The 23,366-nt window shown below is 42.8% G+C and overlaps 1 protein-coding gene across 1 annotated transcript in view; it reads right to left on the bottom strand.

Moving 5' to 3' along the window:
* Nucleotides 1-1,889: 1,889 nt before the first annotated feature.
* LOC309560647 (uncharacterized protein) overlaps nucleotides 1,890-23,366 on the bottom strand; it is an 89,981-nt gene continuing 68,504 nt past the window's right edge. The window contains exons 13-21 of the mRNA XM_082264267.1: nucleotides 22,031-22,104; nucleotides 18,956-19,051; nucleotides 18,734-18,832; nucleotides 16,321-16,370; nucleotides 11,561-11,682; nucleotides 7,042-7,091; nucleotides 6,855-6,959; nucleotides 2,457-2,550; nucleotides 1,890-2,100 (exon numbers count right to left, since the gene is read on the bottom strand). Of these exons, the coding sequence (XP_082120393.1) occupies nucleotides 2,459-2,550; nucleotides 6,855-6,959; nucleotides 7,042-7,091; nucleotides 11,561-11,682; nucleotides 16,321-16,370; nucleotides 18,734-18,832; nucleotides 18,956-19,051; nucleotides 22,031-22,104 (688 nt within the window). The 3' untranslated portion in view covers nucleotides 1,890-2,100; nucleotides 2,457-2,458. The remainder of the gene's footprint in view (nucleotides 2,101-2,456; nucleotides 2,551-6,854; nucleotides 6,960-7,041; nucleotides 7,092-11,560; nucleotides 11,683-16,320; nucleotides 16,371-18,733; nucleotides 18,833-18,955; nucleotides 19,052-22,030; nucleotides 22,105-23,366) is intronic.

The following is a 23,366-nucleotide window of genomic DNA, read 5'->3' as shown; positions in this document are numbered from 1 at the left end:
CCTCCTTTGAGGACCTATGTTGGGTAGTCTTCAATGTTTTGTGTTTGCCATCCACTTATTCACGCCCTAATCACTCTACCCGAGGCAATTGCCATTACCCTTGTACATAGTCAACTGGGAAATTTATTTAAAAATGTTATGCTCCCCTTTGCAGTCTGAAAGAGCAATATTGTTCTTACATAAATCTTCCATAGCAATGTGATTTTAGGAACAGGGATTCAAATCGCTGTCAGGCTAGTACCAAGTCTTGGTGCTACTCAACAAAGTCTACCTACAGGTTCCCATTTCTTGTTGGCGACATAAATAACACTCAGGTACGCTACTGCATATCTTTTGGGAGGTGCCCTCTGACTTAACCATTCCAGTCTGCAGTCCACAAATTAATCCTCCAATTCATCTCAGTAGACATAGGATGGAACCTAATTGGATATCTGCTTCATATCACCAGTCCACTTACTAAATGCAGCATGAGCTGGCATACTTATTATTTGGGAGAAGACTGGAACCTCTCCAATGCCCTTATAGTTTGCTTAATTCAATAGGATTCAGTAGACGGAAGATCTTACAGATTCCGATCTATAATAAAGAGGAAACATTTTAAAACATATGGTAAAATCTCAGTATTTGCGGATGATACTAAACTAAGCATGCCAATATCTTCTATGCAGGATGTGGAAACCTTACAAGCGGACCTGAACAAAATAATGGGGTGGACAACTACATGGCAGATGAGGTTTAATGTTGAAAAATGTAAAGTAATGCACCTGGGTGCCAGAAACCAGAAAGCAAGCTACTCACTAGGGGGGGGGGAGTCTAGGATGGAAAAGGACATGGGGGTACTGGTAGACAACAGGCTTGGCAGTGGCATGCAATGCCAAGCCGCTGCAAGCAAAGCCAACAGAATACTGGGATGTATATAAAAAGGGGATTCACTCCAGAAATAAAGAGATTATTCTACCACTCTACAATACTCTGGTCCGGCCACATCTGGAGTATGCTGTCCAGTTCTGGGCACCGGTCCTCAGGAAGGATGTGCTGGAACTGGAGAAAGTCCAGAAAAGGGCAACAAAAATAATTAGGGGAATGGAGGGCATCAGCTATGAGGAAAGACTACAAACACTGAACCTATTCTCTCTGGAGAAGAGATGATTGAGGGGGGATATGATATCAATGTACAAATATTGTACTAGCAACCCTAGCATATGGAAAAACCTATTCAGAGAAAGGAGATACAATAAGACCCGTGGCCACTCACTAAGACTAGAAGAAAGGCGGTTTAACATTAAAATACGCAGGGGGTTCTTCACTGTAAGAGCAGTAAGGATGTGGAATTCTCTTCCACAAGCAGTGGTATCAGCAGGGAGCATTGATAGTTTCAAAAAACTATTAGATGGGCACCTTAGAGACCACAACATACAGGGGTATACAATGTACGGTTAGCAGCAAACACACACACACATCATAGGTTGAACTGGATGGACTGATGTCTTTTTTCAACCTCACTAACTATGTAACTATGTACCCGTGGAAAGCCTTTATTTGTTAGTCTACTTACAAAAATATGCTGACTCTCGTTGTCCCCAACTAGGACTGCCAATAGAGGTCAGCCACCATACCAGCTTATCTTAGATGAACATGCTTGTCAATTACCTCGACATGATAGTCTAGACCCCCTCCCTTAAAAGACACCTCTATTACTTTCCCCTTTCCCCTACACCTGTTCTTCCTTCAGCCTCTCCTTTCTTCTCTTCTCTACAGGGTTACTCTCTCCCCACTATTTACGCCTTTGGTCTTATTGGCAATCCCTGCACACTAACATTTGTCAGTGATCCCATCCCACCCCTGTATTTTAGTTTAAAGAGTTTGTATAAAGAAAACATTGGATTACACCAGTGTGGACCACCTTCTTTATTTCAAATGATGGACAAATCTCCAATAGACTGTAGAGGAGCTCAGCATAACTGGGAAAATGTGAAATATGAATATGTGTTCTGAATATTTATGTTTTCTTGACTTCCATTGTCCATAGTAATGTATTGTCTCACCCAGCATTGTTTAGGAGGTGTTTATGCAAGCATTTGTTTGTACTTGAGTAGAGTCCTAAATAAAAAAATAAAATAAAAAGATTAAGGTGGGCAAAAAAGGATAATTTATATCAAGTAATTGTCAACTTAACAGCCACATACTCACTGCTAAATTATGTCTGACCATCGAGACCTTAAAGGTTAACCAGCTTTCATCTTTTCTTCAAGGATCATGTACTTTGGCTGCATCTCTTAGGCCTCTTTCACACTCTGTCCCTCTAGCTGACCACCTAAAGCCTACTATACAGTCGGAGGGTGCTATTCACATGCCATGAGTGTGTCGTGTAGACAGGTGAACCCCCTGTATCAGGCTGGTTGACAGGCTGCACCCCTTACTTTTCAGAAAATTAACAAGTGTGGGCTTTGCCTTACCTCTACTCCTTTATGAAGGCCACAGGGATGGACAAACAGGCTGCAAAGTGCTTGAACTTTTCAACGTCATCGGGTTTCACAAGGCCAGATTTCGCTATAAGAGATGTGAACGGTTAAACTCTGCAGGAGAACACTTCAAAATCAATATTACCAATTACACAACAAATTGGGGAATGTACACAAGGTGATAAGATATCTGAGGGTGCTGACTAAAATCTTATAGGGATAGCATATTTAACTAACATATTGACTATACATTCTGAGTTAATAGGGTAAGGTTTTTTAACCCTTTCACTGCCAGCGATGTATGTCATAAATCAGCATCAGCTGGGGGCTTTACACACACATCTCACAAGTCTGATCTGGCAACTATACATCGGTGTTCTTCAGAGACAGCTGATCACAGACCGTGGTAAAGGACCAATCACAGTGGCCTTTACTATGTGATCAGTTGTGTTCAATCACAGCTGATAACATGCAAACAAACTTGTCGGTTATTGGCATTTCTTTTCTCACATGCTGTCACAGTGGGAAGAGAGGAGAGCCGGTAACTGGCAAGTGTGACAGGGGACATTTACACAGATAATCAGGGCACTGATCATCAGTAACCTCATGATCAGTGCAGCCCCATCAGTGCTGCCTATCAGTGCCCATCAGCGCCACTCATCAGTGTCGCCTCATCAGTGACCATCAGTGAGACCTATCACTGCCCATCAGTGCTGCCTATCAGTGCAGCCTCATTAGTTACCATCAGTGCAACCTATCAGTGCTGCCTATCAGTACCCATCAGCGCCACCTATCATAGCAGCATCATCAGTGCCACCTCATCAGTGACCATCAGTGCCACCTATCAGTGCTCATCTGTGCAACCTATCAATGCAGCCTCATCAGTGACCATCAGTGCAACATATCAGTGCCCATCAGTGCTGCCTATCAGTGCCCATCAGTGTCACCTATCAGTGCAGCCCCATCAGTACCACCTCATCATTGCCCATCAGTGCAGCCTAATCAGTGCATATCAGTGAAGGAGAAATATTATTAATTTGATAATATTATAACAGAAATTAAGAAACATTTTTTTTGTGTTTGTTTAGCAAAAAAGAAAAACCCAGTGGTGATTAAACACCATGAAAGGAAAGCTCTATATGTCTTAAAAAATTGTAAAAGTTTAATTTGGGTATATTGTTGCATGACTGCGCAATTGTCATTCAAATTGTGACAGCACTGAAAGCTGAAAATTGGCCTGGGCAAGAAGGGGGTAAAAGTGCTCGGTATTGAAGTGGCTAATTAGGCCAGTTCAGTGTTTTCCGTTGCTGCTGGTCTGATAGCTCCATCTGCTCTCCAGACAGCTGTGAGAATACTCTGGAATATAGGTGTGTAGTTATGCAGAGGACAGTGTGAATGTTTATGCAGCCCTGGCCAATCCCAGGGGGGTAGGGCCCTGAAGCCCGCTGGGAGTCTGTATATATTCTATACACTCTAAGCTTAGGGCTTTTTCCTAGAGATGATTAATCCAGCCTGTAGGGCTTGCTGCACTCCAGGACAGTCCTGCCATGTGCTTGCTGCCCTCAAGGGTAGTCCTGCCATGCGCTTGCTATTGGTGAGGCCTCAGGTGGGTGACACGAGGGCCTGGATGCTGAAGCTAAGGACTGACTGAGGGGCTGCCTGCTGAAGATCTAGTCTGGTATTACTGGAGAAAGAAGTTGCTTGAAAGTTGGAAGGAGGCAACCAGCGTTCCCTGGACATTTTGTGAGTACTAGACATCTTAGAGACTTTTCGGCTGCTGCTACCCCTCTTGTGATAGAAAGTCAGCTGTGTGTTTGCCAAAGGGGACATTGGCTGGTGTCCTGGAGTGACTATGCTCTTATTACTCTAAAGAAAGAAGTCTGTGTGCATTAACTTCTTCTACTACAGAGGAGCTCAGTCTATCTAGTTCTCTGAAGGAACTCTGCTCTTAGTGCTCCAAAGGAAGAAGGCTTCTATCAACTACTTTCATCACAAGCCAAGTCTACAGTTTTCTATATGCAAGGACTTCTGCTTCAGCTTTACAGAAGGAAGGAAGTTCACTGTCCTCAACCTGTACATAGTTTCTGTTTTTGGAGTATCCCACTCAGTTCCCTCAACCTTATCTTAAACTTATATAAAAAAAACAACACCCCTAGACCGTTTATTGAGGAAATGTGTTGCTGAGATTGTGTGCCTGGCTGCGGGGCAATCCACTAGGGAAGAACCTGGGAAAATTTCCAGCGGCTCCTACGGGAGTAAGCGCTTCACAAGGATAACTCTTAAGTCTTAACTAATGACCTGTAGGCGCTTTTAAAGCCTCACTTATTGACAATATTTGGTACTGAAGTTTGTCACCATTTTATAGGCAGGCACAATCTTAAGGCTTGACATGTTGGGTACCTGTTTATTCACCGCAACTTAATCTTTTTTTTTTTTGAACTTGTAAACTGTATTTACTGAAAATTTGTGCATGATAACAGTTGTGCTAATGTCATGTGAAGGAAAAAAATGTAACTACCACCATTTTATTCCTTCGGGTCTCTGTGCATTAAGAAAACATATAAAGTTTAGGGACTTTAACTAATCTTCAGGCCTAAAAGTGATGCAAGATAGTGTAAAATGTATGTTTTTTTTTTAAAGTTTAAACAACCAACTCCTTGTAACTAGGTGTCCAATCCTTATCATGCCTGAAAAAACGTCCAGAAAAAAAATGCTCCAAAGCTTCCTGTAAATGCTCATGTTCAGGTGTGAATGCTGCCTGAATCCATGGATCTAACAATATGTGTTGAATATTAATATCAGATTGACGTTATGTGGTTGATAATGAATGGATCTATTAAATTGATAAATCTGTATGCTCCAACAGGTAGAATTGCCTCTGGGAGGTATAATCCCAGATAGCAAGGATAACTTGCCACACATTTGTGGCAGTGTTGAATTGTAAGTCTGTTAACGTGCTGCACATTTCTAATGGCAAGTTGTACCCTTGCAGAGCACTCGAAGCACAAGTTCTAGTTGACACTTTTCCATTTTGTAGCAAATTTGAGTGGCAAATCTCTGGCAAGAGCAAAGTTGCAGGAGTGAGTTTTCAGCAAGAGCTCTTCAAGTCTACAGCATGAAAATGTATCCACAGTGACCCCTGTGGCGGGATGACTATTGCACAATATAACTGAACCAGAACTTGCAGCAGACTTGCAGAAAGTTTGCTGAGAAACTTGATCTGGAGTCCTGCGATGCGGACTTGCTGCAATTGTACAACAAACTTGTGAAGCCTGGCAAGTCTAGCAATAGCTTAGCAAGTCATTTTTAAACTTGCAGCACAATTGCTTGCTATCTGGGATTAGGTTCCTTATTGGATCTATATTAACTATTGCATGTTTTATATAGTGAGCGGATTGGTATAATTAAAAGTTTGAGCATTTCTGGATATTTGTACAGTTATTAGGTACCATTTTGGTTACTATCTATCCAATTCTATATATTTATTGGTCTATGTAGTAGTCACAAATGTGGTTGTGTGTCCTTAGTTTTAATAAGTTAAAGTGGAGTTCCACCCTAATTTTATACTTACCTCCATCTTCTCGCTCCGGGTCACCTGAAAAAGAAATGGATATTCAAATTTTTTTTTTTTCTTTTTACTTACCTCGTAGCGAATAAAATATACTTACCTTACTTCCTTCTTCCTCCTTCTTCGGCCGTGGCCCGTCGTCACTTCCTGGCTCTGCAATGATTCCTGGGAGCTGAACGTCATCGCTCCCAGGAATCATTGCGCCTGCACCGGCCCCGACGTCAGTTCTGGGACGCGCGCGTCATCCCCTTCTAAACAGCTTCTGGGCATGCCCAGAAGCTGTGGAGAGATGACGCGCGCGACCCGGAAGTGACGGCGGGGCCGGCGCAGGGCATCGTGGGACCGAAGAAGGCGGAAGAGGACGCCGAAGAGGATCTCGCTGGCTTCAAGCTGCCCACATCTGAGATGGCAGCGCTGGACAAGACGTTTTCAAGGTAAGTATTTGTCCTAACAGGTAAGTGCAACCCGGGACAGATCAGAGGCTAGCCATTGTGGAATGCACTAGCCCTGACTGTCCCGGGGGTATTTAAAAAAAAAAAAAAAAAATTCCAGGGTGGAACTCCGCTTTAATAGTTTTAGTGAGATGAAACAAAAATGTTTCCTATCTTTTCCATTACCCAACACAAAAGGCAGTGACTGATGGATTTGCCTGTTGTCACCACTTGCTATCTGATGTACACTGAGAGTGTTGGAGAAGCCCTCCAGTGCACACACACCAGATGCAGGGGGTGGTAAAAGGAAACATGAATATTTTTGCTCTCTTTTTTTTATTATCATTTAATATATGATTGACTATTATAATAAAAATATGATTAGACACTTACAAAATAGGACAAGAAAAATTTTGTGCTGTTGTGTATTTCCAACCCAGGCCAGCAGGGAATCTTCTACAGGATCATAAAATCTCATCTCCATCGTGATCTCCTCCCCTGGACAGATACAACATCTTGAATGAAAAGCTGGACATTTAATATTAACACATCAGCTGTTTGAGCTGTGATCTATTCTTACCTTTTGCATATTGTAGCCGTCTCTCCTGTATCTTCACCGCCGCGCTCTTCCTGCAGTTACACAAAACTGAAATCATTTTATATTTTGCTCGATTACACAGACACAAATTCTTTTTATGAGGGAAGCACAGAGACCACTAACATGCTGCAATCCACAGCAAACATTTTGAATTTTGAATTTAGTTTACAGCAGTCATACAGTATGATTCCTCATTAGTTATTATAAATTGTTGCACTTTGATACATGCCTTTTTGAGGTTAGTTGGGTAACATAAATCAAGTTATGAGTGCGGACAGGCGAAATATAAAAGATCAAATTCGAGAAGTGTTCCACCATTCTGTAGTTAGATTGATCCTGTTACTTCTCAGGGATTTTCCTATAAAGATCACTGTGTTGGTAGTGCTGGAGATGGATTGTGTAAATTAAAGCATTTCTTCTGGTTCTGGGATCTCAACGATGATCCATGATTTCAGTGCTAAACCCTCAGTTTATCTCCAAGCCAGCCATTCCCAACCAGAGTTCTGTGGAACCCTAGGACTCCAGCAGTTGCTAGTGGTTCCTTGAGATGTGGCTGATTGAACTCTCTTTTGATAGTACCTGCAAAATTCCAGGGTCAAAGCCATTGGCAGAGTCAGCAGCAAGACATCAAGGATCCTTTTAGCCATCTGTAACGGTGGGACTGTGACCACCATTCTAAGGGCAGTAATTTTTTCTCCTGGCCACCAATGATTTCAGAAGGGGTTTACTCTAAAATAAAACATCTGAGAAAGGCTGCCATAGGTAAAACTTTTTTTTTAAAGAGTTAGGAAAGGTTACATCCTCTGTTAATTTGTAATGCTGTCTCTGTCTCCATTGTTAGCAAGAACGTAATACTAAATCTGAAATTTTCGAAATGTCCCCAGAACAAGAAATAAGAGGAAACTGGCCAATAGGGAACCTGATCCTGAGATAATTGTTTTGATGGCCATTTCCCTCACTTTGAAAGATTTACTTTAACTTCCTGTTGCATCTCTGGAACAGGAAGTGAAGGGAAATTCCCCAATGGTACACAGGCAGCAAAAAAAAAAAGACCTAGAAGTGGCTTGAATGCTTCATTAATAGGGAAGTGAGATGGGACATGGTGCGTGTAGCTCAGTGGTGCAAAATTGACATGTGCAGAACGGAAAAATTCATTTCAGAATTTGGTTCATTATGTTACTAATTTCGTTTAGTTTCAAAATTTGTTTTGTTTCAATTTGTTTCGTATACTATTTTCTAACGAATTCCAAAATTTCAAAACAGTGCGAATTCGGATTGGTCAAAATAAGATCAAACAATTCTTATTCTGTATGAAGAAAAACTGGTTGTTAGGGAGCGGTCTGGGAAGATAGCCGCCTCGTCCTTAGCAATCGATGACTCATCAGCTGTCAGCGGGCTTCCCCACTGACAGATAAAATGTAAACAAAGGAAAGTCAGAAATGAAAAAAGAAGAAAAATAACAGCGTGGAGTCCCCCCCATCCATACCAGGTCCTTTGGGTCTGGTATCAATTTTACAGGAAACCCTACGCCAAAATGTAAAGAAAAAAATAGCATGGGGCCCCCCCTCAAAATAAATACCAGACCCTTATCCGAGCATGCAGCCCAGCAGGCCAGGAAAGAGAGGGGGACAAAGAAGCGCCCCCCCTTCTTGAACCATACCAGGCCACATGCCCTCAATATGGGGGGAGGTGCTTTGGGGCAGGGGGGCTTTCTCCTCCAAAGCACTTTGTGCTCATGTTGATAGGGACAGGGGCCTCTTCCCCACAACCCTGTCCTGTTGTAGGGGGTGCAAGGGGTGACTTATTGGAATCTGGAAGCACCCTTTATCATAACTTTATAATACCCCTACTCATTCACCAAAAAAGTGTAAAAAGTAAAATAAAACACCACAGTTTTTTACAAGTCCATTAATAAAAAACTAAAAAAGATTCCCCCAGAAGTAGATCCAATGTCAATTATGATGCCTGCCCCTACTGCCAACCTGAAAAAAAAAGAACTCTGCACCCGATGAAGGCTCCTACTGTCTGACAGTTCCTAAATACCCAAGAGGCAAGGCCATCCAATTACATAATGGGGTGACCCCCACCCCCTTGTGCAACCATCAACCAGGACAAGCATGCTCGGCAGTAGTGGCGGCCATTGTGATTGATGCTGGATCTACTTTGGGGGACATTTATTTTTTTGTTTTTTAATAAAGGACTTGTCGAAAACTGTTTTTGTGTTTTTATTTATTTTTGTCCACTTTTTTGGTGAATGAGTAGGGGTACTGTGTACCCCTACTCATTCAAATGGGGTGGCAGGATCTGAGGGCCCCTTGTGAAAGGGGGATTTCCGATTCCAATAAGTACCCCCTCACCCCCCCACAATCATCAGGCCAGGGCTGTGGGGAAGAGACCCTTGACCTCATCAACATGGGGACAAGGTGCTTTGGGGGGGCAGAGCGTCCCCTGATCCAAAGCATTCCCCCATGTTTAGGGCATGTAGCCTGGTATGGTTCAGGAGGGGGGTGCTCGCTCCACCCTCCCCTTTCCTGGCCTTCTGGGCTGCATGCTCAGATAAGGGTTCAATATGGATTTTGGGGTGGACCCCACACAGTTTTTTTTTTTTTGGTGTGGGGCTCTCTAAAATCCATACCAGATCCGAAGGACCTGGTATGGATTGGGGGGGACCCCACACTGTTTTCTTTCTACTTTTTTCATTGCTGACTTTCTTTTGTTTACATTTCATCCTTCAGTAGGGAAGCTTGCTGACAGCTGATGAGTCATCAATTGTTAAGGACACGGCAGCCGGTTTCCCAGGCCCGCTCCTTAACAACCAGCTATTCTTCACACAGAATTTGAATCGGTTGATCATTTTACGACAGATTCAAATTGATATAATTTTGTAAATTTGGAGTTCGTTAAAAAAACTGAACTTAAATTTCAACTAAATTTATTACTATATCATTCAGAAATTAATTCGGGATGCATCCGAATCTCCAAATTTGTATTCGGACTGAAACAAATCGCACATGTCTAGTGCAAAAAGAATATAAATGAGCCCCCTAAAGTCTATGTATAGCAAAATCGTTTACTCTAGCTAAAGCTGAAAAGAAAAGATTTCGCTATTCATTTTGCACCACTGAACTACACACGCCATGTCCCATCTAACCTATAAAATCAGACCATGGTATGTAGCTGGCACACCCCCACATCCCCATCCCAACAAAGTCCTATCTGCTCAATGAAGCGGAGAGTGCGATGTGACTCGAGGAGAGCAGGTCATGTGACTTTGATAAATCACATGACCAGGGTCTCCTCTCGTGCTGTAGTGCAGCCATACCACTGCTTTTTAAATGAGCCTCTAAGTGTTTAGGAAGAATTTAGGTATCACGGGTTCCTTTTAAATGTTAAGAACCAGGCTAATGGGAACCTGTGATTTTCATAGGTAAGGCAAAGTAACAGGTTTATTTTAAAAGAGATGTATAGGAATTTTGTTTTCTTGAATCAAACTTACCTAGGTGGATGCTGCATTTGTCCCCTGATGCCTCTAACACTAAGAACCGAGCGATCTAACATCATTCAGTTTGATCATTCAGTTCTTACAGCTCCCCAAGCAGAGAGCTGGTAACTGTCACTGAGAAGCTCTCTGCTTTGCCCCCTCCTCGCTCACTGGACTGGGCTGTGGAGGGGGCGGGAGCAGCTGGCTCAGGCTCTCAGTGGCTCGGTAAGAGGCTGAGCCGGGTGCCAGACCAGGCATGTGGGTGGATCCTGACTCCATTGTCACGGTCTTGCCAGAGCCTGGGCCAGCTCCGTGACCTCAGCAGACAGCCAACTTCAGCCCGCTGTCTGCTAATAAAGGGTCACAGGAGTGCAGAACAAACTTCACTCCTGTGATCCACCGGAAAAGTACAACCAAACGAGCTTTGGCTGTACTTCTCCTTTAACATCAGCCCCCCACAGCATGTTATATTTACCATTCATTCACTGCCCTGACATTCTATTTGCTATTGGGAGAAAGAGGTAAAAACCCTGTGTAAGTTTCAAGCTGTTCTACAGCTGAGGACTCCCATCTAGGTGACCAACCCAATTTGACTGCACTGGGCAAATTACCAAGCATAGCCTGGAAGTAATGCTTCTGACAATGGGAGGAATGAAAGGTAAGGGATGGATGATAAGGCATTTATAACATGTATGATGGGGCTTGCTTTAAGGTGATCCTATTGCATGATTCTACCCTTCTCTATTCGGCCACAAATGTTTTTGTCCCCAGTGGCAGGATTTCCCATCACTTACTGCCCAGTGGGACACATATGGCAATAAAAAACAAATAGATGCTCTAACCCTTCCCCGCTCCAAAAATAAAGTACAAATTTTTGATGTAGCTAGGCTGTGATAAAAATCTGAAAATCAAAATATCTCAATAGTTTCTCCTAACATTTGTTCTTATGAAATTGCTTGATGTACGTAAAATCTACAGTCAATTCACAATTATAGTAAAACTATAACAGATGTCTCTTACCAGCTACCGTCTGTGATGACCACCTCCCCATCATTGATGACAAACTCTATTTTAGATGGAAAGTTCACATTCTCTTTGGGCACATTTGAGGCAACGGCAGTCAGCTTCCAGTTCCCTGCGATCTGTGGCATAGAGAAGTCTTAAACGTTGAGACCCATGCCAGGTGATTGAATAAGGCAATGTAAAGTGGAATTATGATGAGCAAGGCATGCCATTTGATAGCAACCAATTTAATTTCTTCTTCATTTTTATCTTAGATAAAGCATATCTCAATACAAAAACACTCTAATATATTGCAGCTTACCTGTCCTAAAATATAATCACCTGGTGATCATTTGAATAATGCCCTTCTTGCCCCTTAGTGTCTACAATGTATACAGTATATGGGGGAAGCCATGGTGGTTTCACAGGCTGCCCTTGTCTCCATTACATGGGGGATTGATGGAACCAGTAGGCTCCTCAAAACAGATAAGGTTCTTTTGTGCTTTTCTTTTCAGGGCTGGCATTTCTGGCAGGTTCAGCAGGTATTGTCCATGCTTGCTCAAAATGCTCTTACCATCCATAGCTTTCTATGCTATGTTGTTATCATCAAACAAAATGGCCCCTGCCCCCACCTATAACTGGCCTTCAAAGCAAAAGCACAGGGAAGGACAACACATATGAGACACAAATCCAACATAGAGAGCTATGTATGGTAAGAACATATGGATGGTAAGAACATACGAAACAAAAACAGAAAAAAATCCCTGCTCAATTCTCCAACCAGTTTGCTAACCAACCAAATTACCCTGTCTAACAGTATGCATAAAGCCCCGGTTCACACTTGTGCGTGTGCGGGGTTCGCATGTAATGTCGGAGCGCACTGCTCCGACATTACATGCGATCAGCTGTGCGGTGCGAGTTTAGCCATACAAACTGTATGGCTAAATTCGCATCGCTCCCGCAGCAAACACGCACAGGAGGCATTTTTGCAGCCGCATCAGGATCGGATCGCACAGCGGTTCACACTTGTGCGATCCGATCCTGTGCGAACTGCACGATCGCACTGCGATATGCGATCAAACTGGGGGTGTCGTTAAGATTACATTGACACCCCCAGCGTATCGCATATGGCAGTGTGAACTGCCAGGGGTGCGTGTGCGATGCGGGAACAGGCTGCGAATTCGCAGCCTTCCCGCATCGCATATATGTGAACCGAGCCTTAAAACAGGGGTTTAGTTAGCAAACGCATGCATAAGCTGCAGGGTCACTTCATGGCACCGTGTATAACTTGCAGTCCTAACTCCTGTAAATTTATGAGAAGCACATACACTCTAATGAGTGAGTGGACACACTGGATGCCTTTGCTGCCATTGTGCTATGAGCTGGGGGTCCACTGTGGCCCCAAGTGCCTTTAAGGAGGATTTGGCTACCTCCAGGCTCACCTGCCCTCTTATCTATTTGAGTGCAGGTGCTTCCACTGTGGAGACTCTCATTAATTTACAGGAGTTAGGACTGCAGGCAATACAGGGTGCCGTGAAGTGGCCCTGCAGCTTACACATGCGTTTGCAAATGTGTGCTAACTAAACCTCTGTTTTTTACGCATACTGTTAGACAGGTTTATTCGGTTGGTAAGCAAACTGGTTGGTGAATTGAGCTGGGAAATTTTTCTGTTTTTGTTTCGTATGTTCTTACCATCCATATGTTCTTACCATACATAGCTCTCTATGCTACGTTCTTACCATCCATACAGTCTTACTATCCATAGCTCTCTATGGAGTTGCGGATGTCAGCGGACATGCGTCTGCTGACACCCGCTGGCATCCGATCTGATCCGGTCCACTAAAAATATAGTGGGGATGGGGATCCGTTCCCTATCCGCCTGGCGGATCGGATGACAGTAAGAAACAGACAGGCAGTCGGATCCGATTGGTGGAGTCCGCCCTGTCTGTAAGGGGCCTAAGAAGTCTAGCAGCTTTGTTGGAGAAGTGAAGAATCAGGTACATAAATCTTCCTTTCCATGCCCTCTAGACAGGGCCATTGCTAGACTATTTTGAACCCTTTGCCAGCTAACTTGTGCCCCCCCCCTTGTTTACATAGACAGATCACAGTTCTGTCTGCCGCGGTAACGATCGGCGGGTCCCAGCGGACATCAGGTCCTGTTGATTTGCTCCCGCTGTGTTCAATCACAGTGGGAGTGGGTCGCCAGTGGTGCGCATGCACACCCTAGACCCAAAAAAAAAAAGACATACGGGTACCTGATTTAGTGCTGAAGGGCTGCCCTGTCGCAGTATATGTGCGCGGGCAGTCTGGAAGCGGATATATACAAAAGCAGCAGTTTTTTATTATAATAATAATATTATATTATATTTACTGCTGATATACAGTATAATATTGGAGATAACACACAACTGCTGCTTTTGTATATATTATAGTTTCCTGCTGATATAATATTGGGAAATGGCACACAAGACTTCTGCTTATATCATTTACTTCTGAAATCACACACTGGGTCCGTCCCCATCTCTTCTCTTGTCTTAAGATCATTATTTTTTCTACTCTCTGCACTTAGGTGGGTGAAGTACCCACAAAGGCTGGATTGTTCATTTTGCCAACCAAGGGGACTTTAGTAACTATGTCTACCACTGCCCAATGTCCTTGTTTAAGCTCCCAACAGTTTGACTATTGTGGAGGGCTGGAGGGTGGATGTTATCTATATGTAACTCATAGGTGTGCACAGCCTATTGCATTAGGGTGTGCACCTCAAAGTTTACATACATAGACACACAGACACACGCTAATATAAATTAATGTAGACAAACATTTTAAAATGTGTTAAAACATGTACAATGTCCGTAGAGCAGTAGATGGTATCAGGAGGGCAGTGGACGGTATCAGTAGTTTTTTATTTTTATTATTATTTTTTAGAATTTTTCAAATTCTTTTTTGTAATATAATTTTTTTTAAAATGTTTTAAAAATATGTTTAGGAGCCCTGTTGGACCCCTGACATTTCCTAAACAGGGTTTGGTGAAATATCAGGGGTCTAAACAGACCGCTGATGTTTCCCTTTTGAGACAGAAAAAGGGACCGAGGACAGATTCATCAGTCCCTTTCTCTGCACTCTCAGCTGCACTGCACAGTTGATGAATGGGGAGTGCTTTGTGCTAAGCAGATTCCTGTTTCTTCACAAATACAGTTTACTATGCTTTAGTTATAAATGGACAAAGGAGCGATCGGTATTGATCACTCAATGTATTCAAATGACATGTTTACCAGCCCCTTCCCTCACTCTCCATCCTGACACATCCCCCGCAGCAGGAAATAAAGGTGTAAGGGGTATAGAGGTGAACAGAGATGGCAACCTCAGCATAGACTCCTACCGGGCCACATCTCCAATGCGTTTCACTCCCCCCCTGGAGCTTAGTCATGGGGTCATGATCCCCATGACTAAGCTCTGGGGGGGGGGGGGAATGACACGCGTTGGGGGCATGGCCTGGTAGGAGTCCAGGCTAAGGTTGCCCCTCTGTTCACCTCTACAGGATTTCATGGATGTGTGGCATTAGGGATCACCCCTTTTTTTTCTTAAACCATTGTAGGAGCAAGGACAGCTCCATCCCCAGCCAGCACTCCCAGCAGCAGATGCAGACAAACTCACACTTACCTCCCACACTAACCAAGCCTGAGCAGCACACAAAGATTATGGGTCATCATGAGCATATCCCCTGCAGCAGCCAGCAGGAGAGAACAGGAGGGCAGCCGGCAACCCTGCAGGCGGAGGTGGGACATGGGGGCCCAGGCAGTAGGGGGAATCAGTGCTCCACAAGGGGATTATGGTGTGCCTGGGCACACCCGGCACAACCCCTGTGCACACCTATGATGTAGCTGCTGGTACCTGCTTGCAGTATGCCTTGGGTTTGCCAATGCCAATGATTCCCCACAATCCAGTATCCAATATTTGTCTAAACAATAATAAATATCTATATGGTGCCATAATACTAACTACACAGGGAATTACGAATAAGACTGCTGCAGCTGCAGACTGTGTATAAGACTGTTTGTCTACAGCCAGGCAGCAATTCTTCTCTTCTCTCTAGAGTCCACACCATGTGGGACAGCCAGGGACTGCACGGGCTCCTCTGCTCTGTTGTGGGTGGGACTGGACTGGAGGAGGGAATGATGTCACGTTGAGGTGGGCGCTGTGCCGCGCCTGCGCTCAGCACTTTATTGGCTGGCACAGCACCAGTCCTGGCACACAGTGCCAGCCAGGCCGCAGCCTAATCGTAATCGTGATAGAGATTGGCGGGGTCTGGTGGGCGGCGGCGTCAACCACCAATCCAATTTGCACACAGACAGTGCTGTCTGGGCGGAGTGTGTGTGAGGCCTGCACTGCACAGCAATGCAGTGAATGACACTCATAGAGTCAGCAAATAGTACTATGCTGGCAGAGCCACGCTGGCCACGGCTGCCACCAGGCCCGGCGAACTGACTACATGATGATCCATGATCAATCCGAGCCAGCCTCCACCCTCCCGGCTAGGCTAGACAGCAGTGCGCCCCTAGTCGGCTGCCTAGTTCGCCTAGCGGGAGCGCCGGGCCTGCTTCTAGACTTTATTGAGCACAGTTAACACTTGCAGTTCAAGTACAGCCCCACTGCAAGGAGGAATTTTCTGATTTCTTGGAGTGGGTCTTTAATGAAGACATCTGATTGGTTTTTGCTCACTTTTTTGTGAATGGTCAATGTACAACATATTAATTTTACATAATAATGATAATACCTACCTTGTCCACATCTAGAATTGTAACTTCATCGGGCACACCTGAGCAAGAAGCTTAAAAAAATAAAATAAAGATACTGTTTTTTTATGCATACACACTTTTTTTTTTTTAACCAAATCAAGAATAAACTTTCAGCTTGCCCATTCTTTTTTTTTATTTTTTTTTTATTTTTTAACAGAAAAGTGGCCAATTTATATTTGTTTTATCATTGTTCTTTTGAGCTCAGAGGCTAAAGTGTTTTGACAGGGCTGTGGCTGCCTCAAGTATTTACACGGCCATCACAAATAACGTATCTAATACATTTATCTCCTGGCATCATCAGGTCCATCTAGTGGCCATTTTGCAGTATTTTTCTGATTGAGGTGTTTCAGGAAAATGCTACATGATGGTCACAAGATGGAGCTGACTATCAAAGAAAATAAACCAATTAGACACAACTCTGCCATTATTCGTAACATCTATGTGAATGCTTGAGGCATTCGTACTACCATTTTTTTCTTTTTGTTCTAACAGAAAAGTGCCCAATTTATATTTAATTTTATCATTGTTCTTTTCAGCTCTGCTGTACTGTTTTGACAGGGCAAGAGGTAAGACTTTGGTGTAGATTTTTAAGAAATTTGCTGTGTGGCTGCCTCAAGTATTTACACAGACATCACCAATATTGGGGTTATTTACTAAAACTGGAGAGATCAAAATATTGTGCAACTCTGTATAGAAACCAATCAGCTTCCAGGTTTTATTGCCAAAGGTTATTTGAACAAGCTGAAGTTAAAAGCTGATTGGCTACCATGCACAGCTAAACCAGATTCGGAGTGCTCCCGTTTCAGTAAATCTACCCCAATATGTCTAATACAATTCTTTCCTGGCATCGTCAGGTCCATCTAGTGGCACACTTGTATAAAGTACTCAAAACCCATACTTGAGTAAAAGTACAAGTGCTCGATCAAAAAGTGACTTGAGTAGAAGTGGAAGTGCTCTATCAAAAAGTGACTTGAGTAGAAGTACTAAAGTATTCAACATTTTTTGTACTTAAGTATTGCAAGTAGTTTTTTTTTTTAAATATTGCTACTCAAGTACTGAAAGTAAAAGTACAAGTACTGTGTTAGGTAGTTATTAAAGAAAGAAGTCAAAAGTTTGAACATCCATATTGTTTTTTATTATTTCAAATGATTAACCTAAAGGACAATCACAATTCCTTTGGCTGTAACTTTTTGTAAACAAAAACAGATAAAGTATGTCCCTCCCTTTCCCCTTTAAAGCATCCCTCCTTCTCTTCCCTGCATGTTTTTTTTCCCCACAGTTTATACAACAATATATTCCAATAATGAAAAAAAAGTAAGTGTATGAAATCAAAGTCAATAAAAAGTCCATATATATATATATATAATGCCATAATGCCATAATACCATATATATGTGACAAAACAAGATGAATATATATTTCAAAGGTGCAGAAATCAAACAGGTGCTATTCCAAATAATAGATGCAGACTCCCACCACCTTGTGGATTTCCCCCTTACCCGGCAGATGAACGTAAGTGCAAAATAATATCCAAATAGACTCTTCCAGTGAAACAAAACTGCAAAACCTGTGCTCTCAACTTCCAGTGAAAAAAGCAAAATCAGCCTCTTACCAGAAAAAAGTTCTATGTACGCTTGTGACTCTCCTTGGTTGGGGGAGGTTCTCTTTCCCCTTAACAGCAGACATGTAGACCATTTTATTTATACATACAGTAGCATTTATTTTCGTATGCGCTGGTTTATACATGACATTATACACATTTTTTTGAACTTCATGAAACCTGCCATCTACTGTTCTGGCAGTGGTAATTTTTATAATAGTAACGAGTAACTATGCAGCACAAAAAAAAAAATATCGGAGTAGAAGTATTGAAATCATCGAAAAAATGTAGTGAAGTAAAAGTGGAAGTAGGAGAAAACAATTCTACTCCAGGAAAGTACAGATACCGCCTTTCGGTACTTAAGTACAGTAGTGAAGTAGTTCTACTTAGTTACTATTCATCTCTGTCTAGTGGCCATTTTGCAGTATTTTCCTGATGAAGGTATTTCAGGAAAATGCCACATTATGGTCGCTAGATGGAGCTGACTATCAAAGAAAATAAACCTATTAGACACAACACTGCCATTATTATTTTTGCTATTTTTGTTTTTTAAATAGACTCCTTGAGTTTTGCTAAACCTTTCAATTTATGTAACGGACCTAAGGAGAATTACTTTTTTGTTCAACAAACAAGATCTATATTTTAAACCACAGACCCTGTATCAATTGTGTTGTATCGTTATTGGCTTTGCAATAGATTTGTGCAGGTCAAAAAATAATTTAACGTTTTTATACTTTACAAATCAAACAAGGTCAACAGACACAGTATCTTGTTACTGAATGTTGGTCTACTTACAAGAATGCCCCATTATTACTATAGTGTTATATTTGCGACAGTTTGCGTACTGTACAAATTTTGCGATGTCGTCTGATAAAGAGGTATGGTTTGGGTGACCTGTAATAAGAAGGTATAAAGGTAATTTATTGAAAAAAAAAAACAAGTAAATGTGAAAAATATAAGTATTGGTAGGACAGAGACACCATTGCGCCCCTAGCCGGAGATAGGACAGATACATACAATTCAGGTATAGCTTGCCCGGGAGAAGTTCAGGTAAGAACATGATACAGTTGGGGCTCACTCTATAGATGAGGGACCTTCGGCCTTCAGCAGTATCTGCAAAGGGGCAGAGAGCATGTGTAGGTCAGTGCAATGGGGTTCACATAAACATCATATAGCCTAATTTCCATCGTTTCAACCTTCAGATTGCTTAAAGTTATATAAACTTTGTAGTCATGTTTGAAATTGTAGTCTTTAATTAAAGCTGAAAGGCAAACAGATAATTACACATATATACGAGCTGTTTTACCTGCAAAGGGATTGACATTTCTGTCAATCCAGCCCTGAGATTTTCACAGTCATGCCACACAGCACATCCCTGTGTGGCAGGGCAGGAGACCTGATTTTTTCACCTTTACATTTAAACTGATAATAAAGGTAATATACTGTATATAGACAAATATGTATACAGCGCTATATAAAATCAAATAAAGTGACAATGTGCATCATATAAATCAATAAACTCGCTTAAAGTGCAATATATATTCCTCTTAGGTGCAATATATAATGTCCATAAAGTGCATTCAAAGTAAAGTGCATAAGAGTCCACTAAAATATAAATATAACCATGGATTAAAATTCAATAAAGTGCTTGATAGATGTTTCCATATAAAAGTGCAAGTGACACCACCACCGTTTAGCCACCAGATGGCCTCTCACCTCACTGAAGCATTAAACCAGCATTGAATCCTCAAGACCAGTATAAAGAATGCCACTTCCTGGATCGATCTCTCACCATCCCATGGACATGATATGTGAATAAAGATAATGAGGCATCTAAGTGTACACTGCTATTATCCTTGAATTGATTCACATTCAAAGTAGAATTGCACTCACATGAATCGGCACAATGGGCTTGTGCGGACCGTACACGCTAAAAACAGTAGCTGTCGGGAGCCGTGCTTGTGGGTCGCCGCTCGTCCGTCCAGGTCTCCGTCCCCTATACGCGTGGCATCTTATGCTTTCGCATCACGACTTCCTCAGTACTACTCCCGACAGCTACTGTTTTTGGCGTGTATGGTCCGCACAAGCCCATTGTGCCAATTCATGTGAGTGCAATTCTACTTTGAATGTGAATCAATTCAAGGATAATAGCAGTGTACACTTAGATGCCTCATTATCTTTATTCACATATCATGTCCATGGGATGGTGAGAGATCGATCCAGGAAGTGGCATTCTTTATACTGGTCTTGAGGATTCAATGCTGGTTTAATGCTTCAGTGAGGTGAGAGGCCATCTGGTGGCTAAACGGTGGTGGTGTCACTTGCACTTTTATATGGAAACATCTATCAAGCACTTTATTGAATTTTAATCCACGGTTATATTTAAATTTTAGTGGACTCTTATGCACTTTACTTTGAATGCACTTTATGGACATTATATATTGCACCTAAGAGGAATATATATTGCACTTTAAGCGAGTTTATTGATTTATATGATGCACATTGTCACTTTATTTGATTTTATATAGTGCTGTATACATATTTGTCTATAGTTCATTTCTCCCGTTAGTGAAGGAGGTTCTATATAGCTGCTGTATTTTCTTTATGTGTCCCAAATTATTGGGTCTTAACACTATACCACTTTATATTTAATTGCGCTGATTTACCTTTATGCACAATATACTGTATATATATATTATATTACCAAAAGTATTAGGACACCTGCCTTTACACACACATGAATAATGGCATCCCAGTCTTAGTCCAAATGATTCAATATCGCCCTTTACAGCTTTAACAGCTTCAACTGTTCTGGGAAGGGTGTCCGCAAGGTTTAGGAGTGTGTCTATGGGAATGTTTGACCATTCTTCCAGAAGCACATTTGTGAGGTTGAGAGCCGGTTCACACATCTCTGGGACGTCCGTGGAGAGCACTGCAGAAGGGTCCTGTGCGTCTTTGGCCCAGTTTCAGGTCCGAATTCAGCCAAAAATTCGGACCTGATTCACACCTGAAACGGTGAACCGGGATGCACCTGACCCCTGCTCTGAGCCGGTCCGCAAATAGTGTGAACCCAGCCTCAGTGTGCATCTCCCCCTGCAGACCTCCCTAATATTTACTCTTAGCCCCATCTCTATCCAGCAATGTGCACAAGAGCAGCAGCTCTCCCGGGACTCTCCCTCTTTATTGGCTGAGACACTGCTGTCTATCACAGCCAGTGAGGAGGGAGTGGGGAGTGGGACTGAGCCATGCTCTCTGTGTCTCATAGACACACAGAGGCGGCTCAGGAGCAAGCACACACTATGCCTCCAGAGCAAGCAGCTTGCTATGGGGGCACTTGACAAGGGAGAGGGGCCAGAAGCACAGGCGAAGGACCGGAGAAAAGGAGAATGGGGGCTGCTCTGTGCAAAACCATTACACGGAGCAGGTAAGTATGATGTGTTTGATATTTTAAAAGAAAAAAAAAACAACTTTAAGAACCAATTTTATGCCTAGTACATACGGGCTGAATGTTGGGCGACATCGGCTGTTTTTTATTGAACATTCGGCCCATGTGTATGGCAGCCGGTCCGACAGGAGCTGACATCATCAGGAGGCTTCCAGGTCCCAGGAGTTGGCTTCCTCATGCCCAGTGTGTTAAATATGGCATTGAAGCCTCCTGATGTGGCTATTCCAAGAGCCTTCAGGCTTTGGGGGACATATCATCCTCACCTAGGTAGGTAAGTATCCTTATTCTGCAAAATGTTCTGTTTGCAATCTGCTAAAGGGAAATGTGTGTGTGTGTGTGTGTGTGGGGGGGGGGGGGGGGGGGGGCATAAGAGAAAGAATATTAAAAAGATAAAAAATGAATGAGGGTTCACTTTAAGGTCTGGTCAAGGAATCGCTACTCAAAACACCCAACAACCCAGCGGCTGTTACCCTGCATGGACTGGCTGTAGGCATGCTCTAGTTTGACAACAACCAAAAACAAGCAGGAATCCTCTTTAGAAAAGAAACGTTTAAAATGAATAAATTAGAGAAATAAACTCCACTAAAAAATGATCAAGATGTCACAAACCAACAAAGACTTCCAGAATATTTATATGCAGATGTTACCTTTGTATAAAATGAGTCCTGAACTCTCATCCACCTCAATGTCACTCTTCTCCAGTAAATAGAGGATTCCGGGGCTGAAAAGGAAAATGCAAAATACATTTAATGAATCGTAAATCCTGCAGATTTTCTACTCTTCCCATTAAAATGATTGACAGCTGGAGTCTGATTGGTTGCCACGGTCATGTCTACATTCTGATCGGACGCACGTGTGTTTCTAAAGTAGGGCCTTTATTGTGCAGTATATTCTTTGCTACACCATAGTCACAAAGACAATGGCATCATTTAGATAGAATTCCGGGTGTGCCACAACAGAACAAACAATGGAAAGACCAAACACATTAAGTGGCACATTAAGTAACAAGGAACAACAGCGCTTTCCAAAAAAGACACACATTTAGAGGAACCAACCAAATACATAATAATAGCTATAAGTTGTGACACTTAGAAGAGAAAAGTATGGCCAAAGCTTTTTTGAGGTCATAGGAGTGAACTTACTATTTGCACTCTCGTGACCCAGAATCAGCCAAATCGGGCTAAAGTCTGATGTTGGCTGAAGTCACAGAGTCTCTGGAAGGATCCTGATTCCTGATATATAATATACATCATTTATTTATAAAAAACGATGTTAAAGCTAAACAGGGGAACAGCGAAATATATAGATGAAAGAAGGAGAGATATCCGCGCTATATAAAAGACAGAATTATCAATAAGCAGCCAGCATGATTTGTAAATGACAATTACAACAATTCATATAAAAAATATCACACAACTACCGCGGAATTTTCCTCTCTGTGTAACCTTTGATTCTGGGATAGGCCTACCTGTGGATCCTTCGACCCTGTTCTGCACCTATAGACTCACATGCATGCTCACCCCCCAACCTTTTTAGGTCTGAGTTCGATTTGTTTCCGCATACATAATGTTCCATGGTATTCCACCCCCCTTCCCCCCCCCCTTTTTTTTTTTTCCCTTCTCTCACCCCCCCCCCTTCCCTCACTCCCCCCCTCTTGCCCTTTCACATGCTGCTGTACTGCCTTCCATCTTTGCTCTTCTTACCCTCCCCATCCCTCCTTTTCTCCCCCTCCTTCCCTGTCCTGCTTGGGTGCTATTGGGCGGTTTGGCTGGTCCAAATGGCTCGCACCCTCCCTGTCCTTCCCCCCTGGAACCCCTCCTTGGGTTCCCCCCCTACGCAGACAACTACCCCTCCCCGCCCCTGGCCCTTTTTTGCCCGGGGGTCGGGAGTACATCTCCACACCTCCATGCTCCCCTTAGGCTAGTGTTCCCATGTTCGGGATGCCTGTATTTTTGCAAAACCCTACACCTCCCCCCTGTCTCT

The sequence above is a fragment of the Pelophylax lessonae genome (genome assembly GCF_965119305.1).
Source record: "Pelophylax lessonae genome assembly, chromosome: 7".
Lineage (NCBI taxonomy): Eukaryota > Metazoa > Chordata > Amphibia > Anura > Ranidae > Pelophylax > Pelophylax lessonae.
Note: the sequence above shows the minus strand (reverse complement) of the source record. Positions and strands in the feature narration are given on the sequence as shown.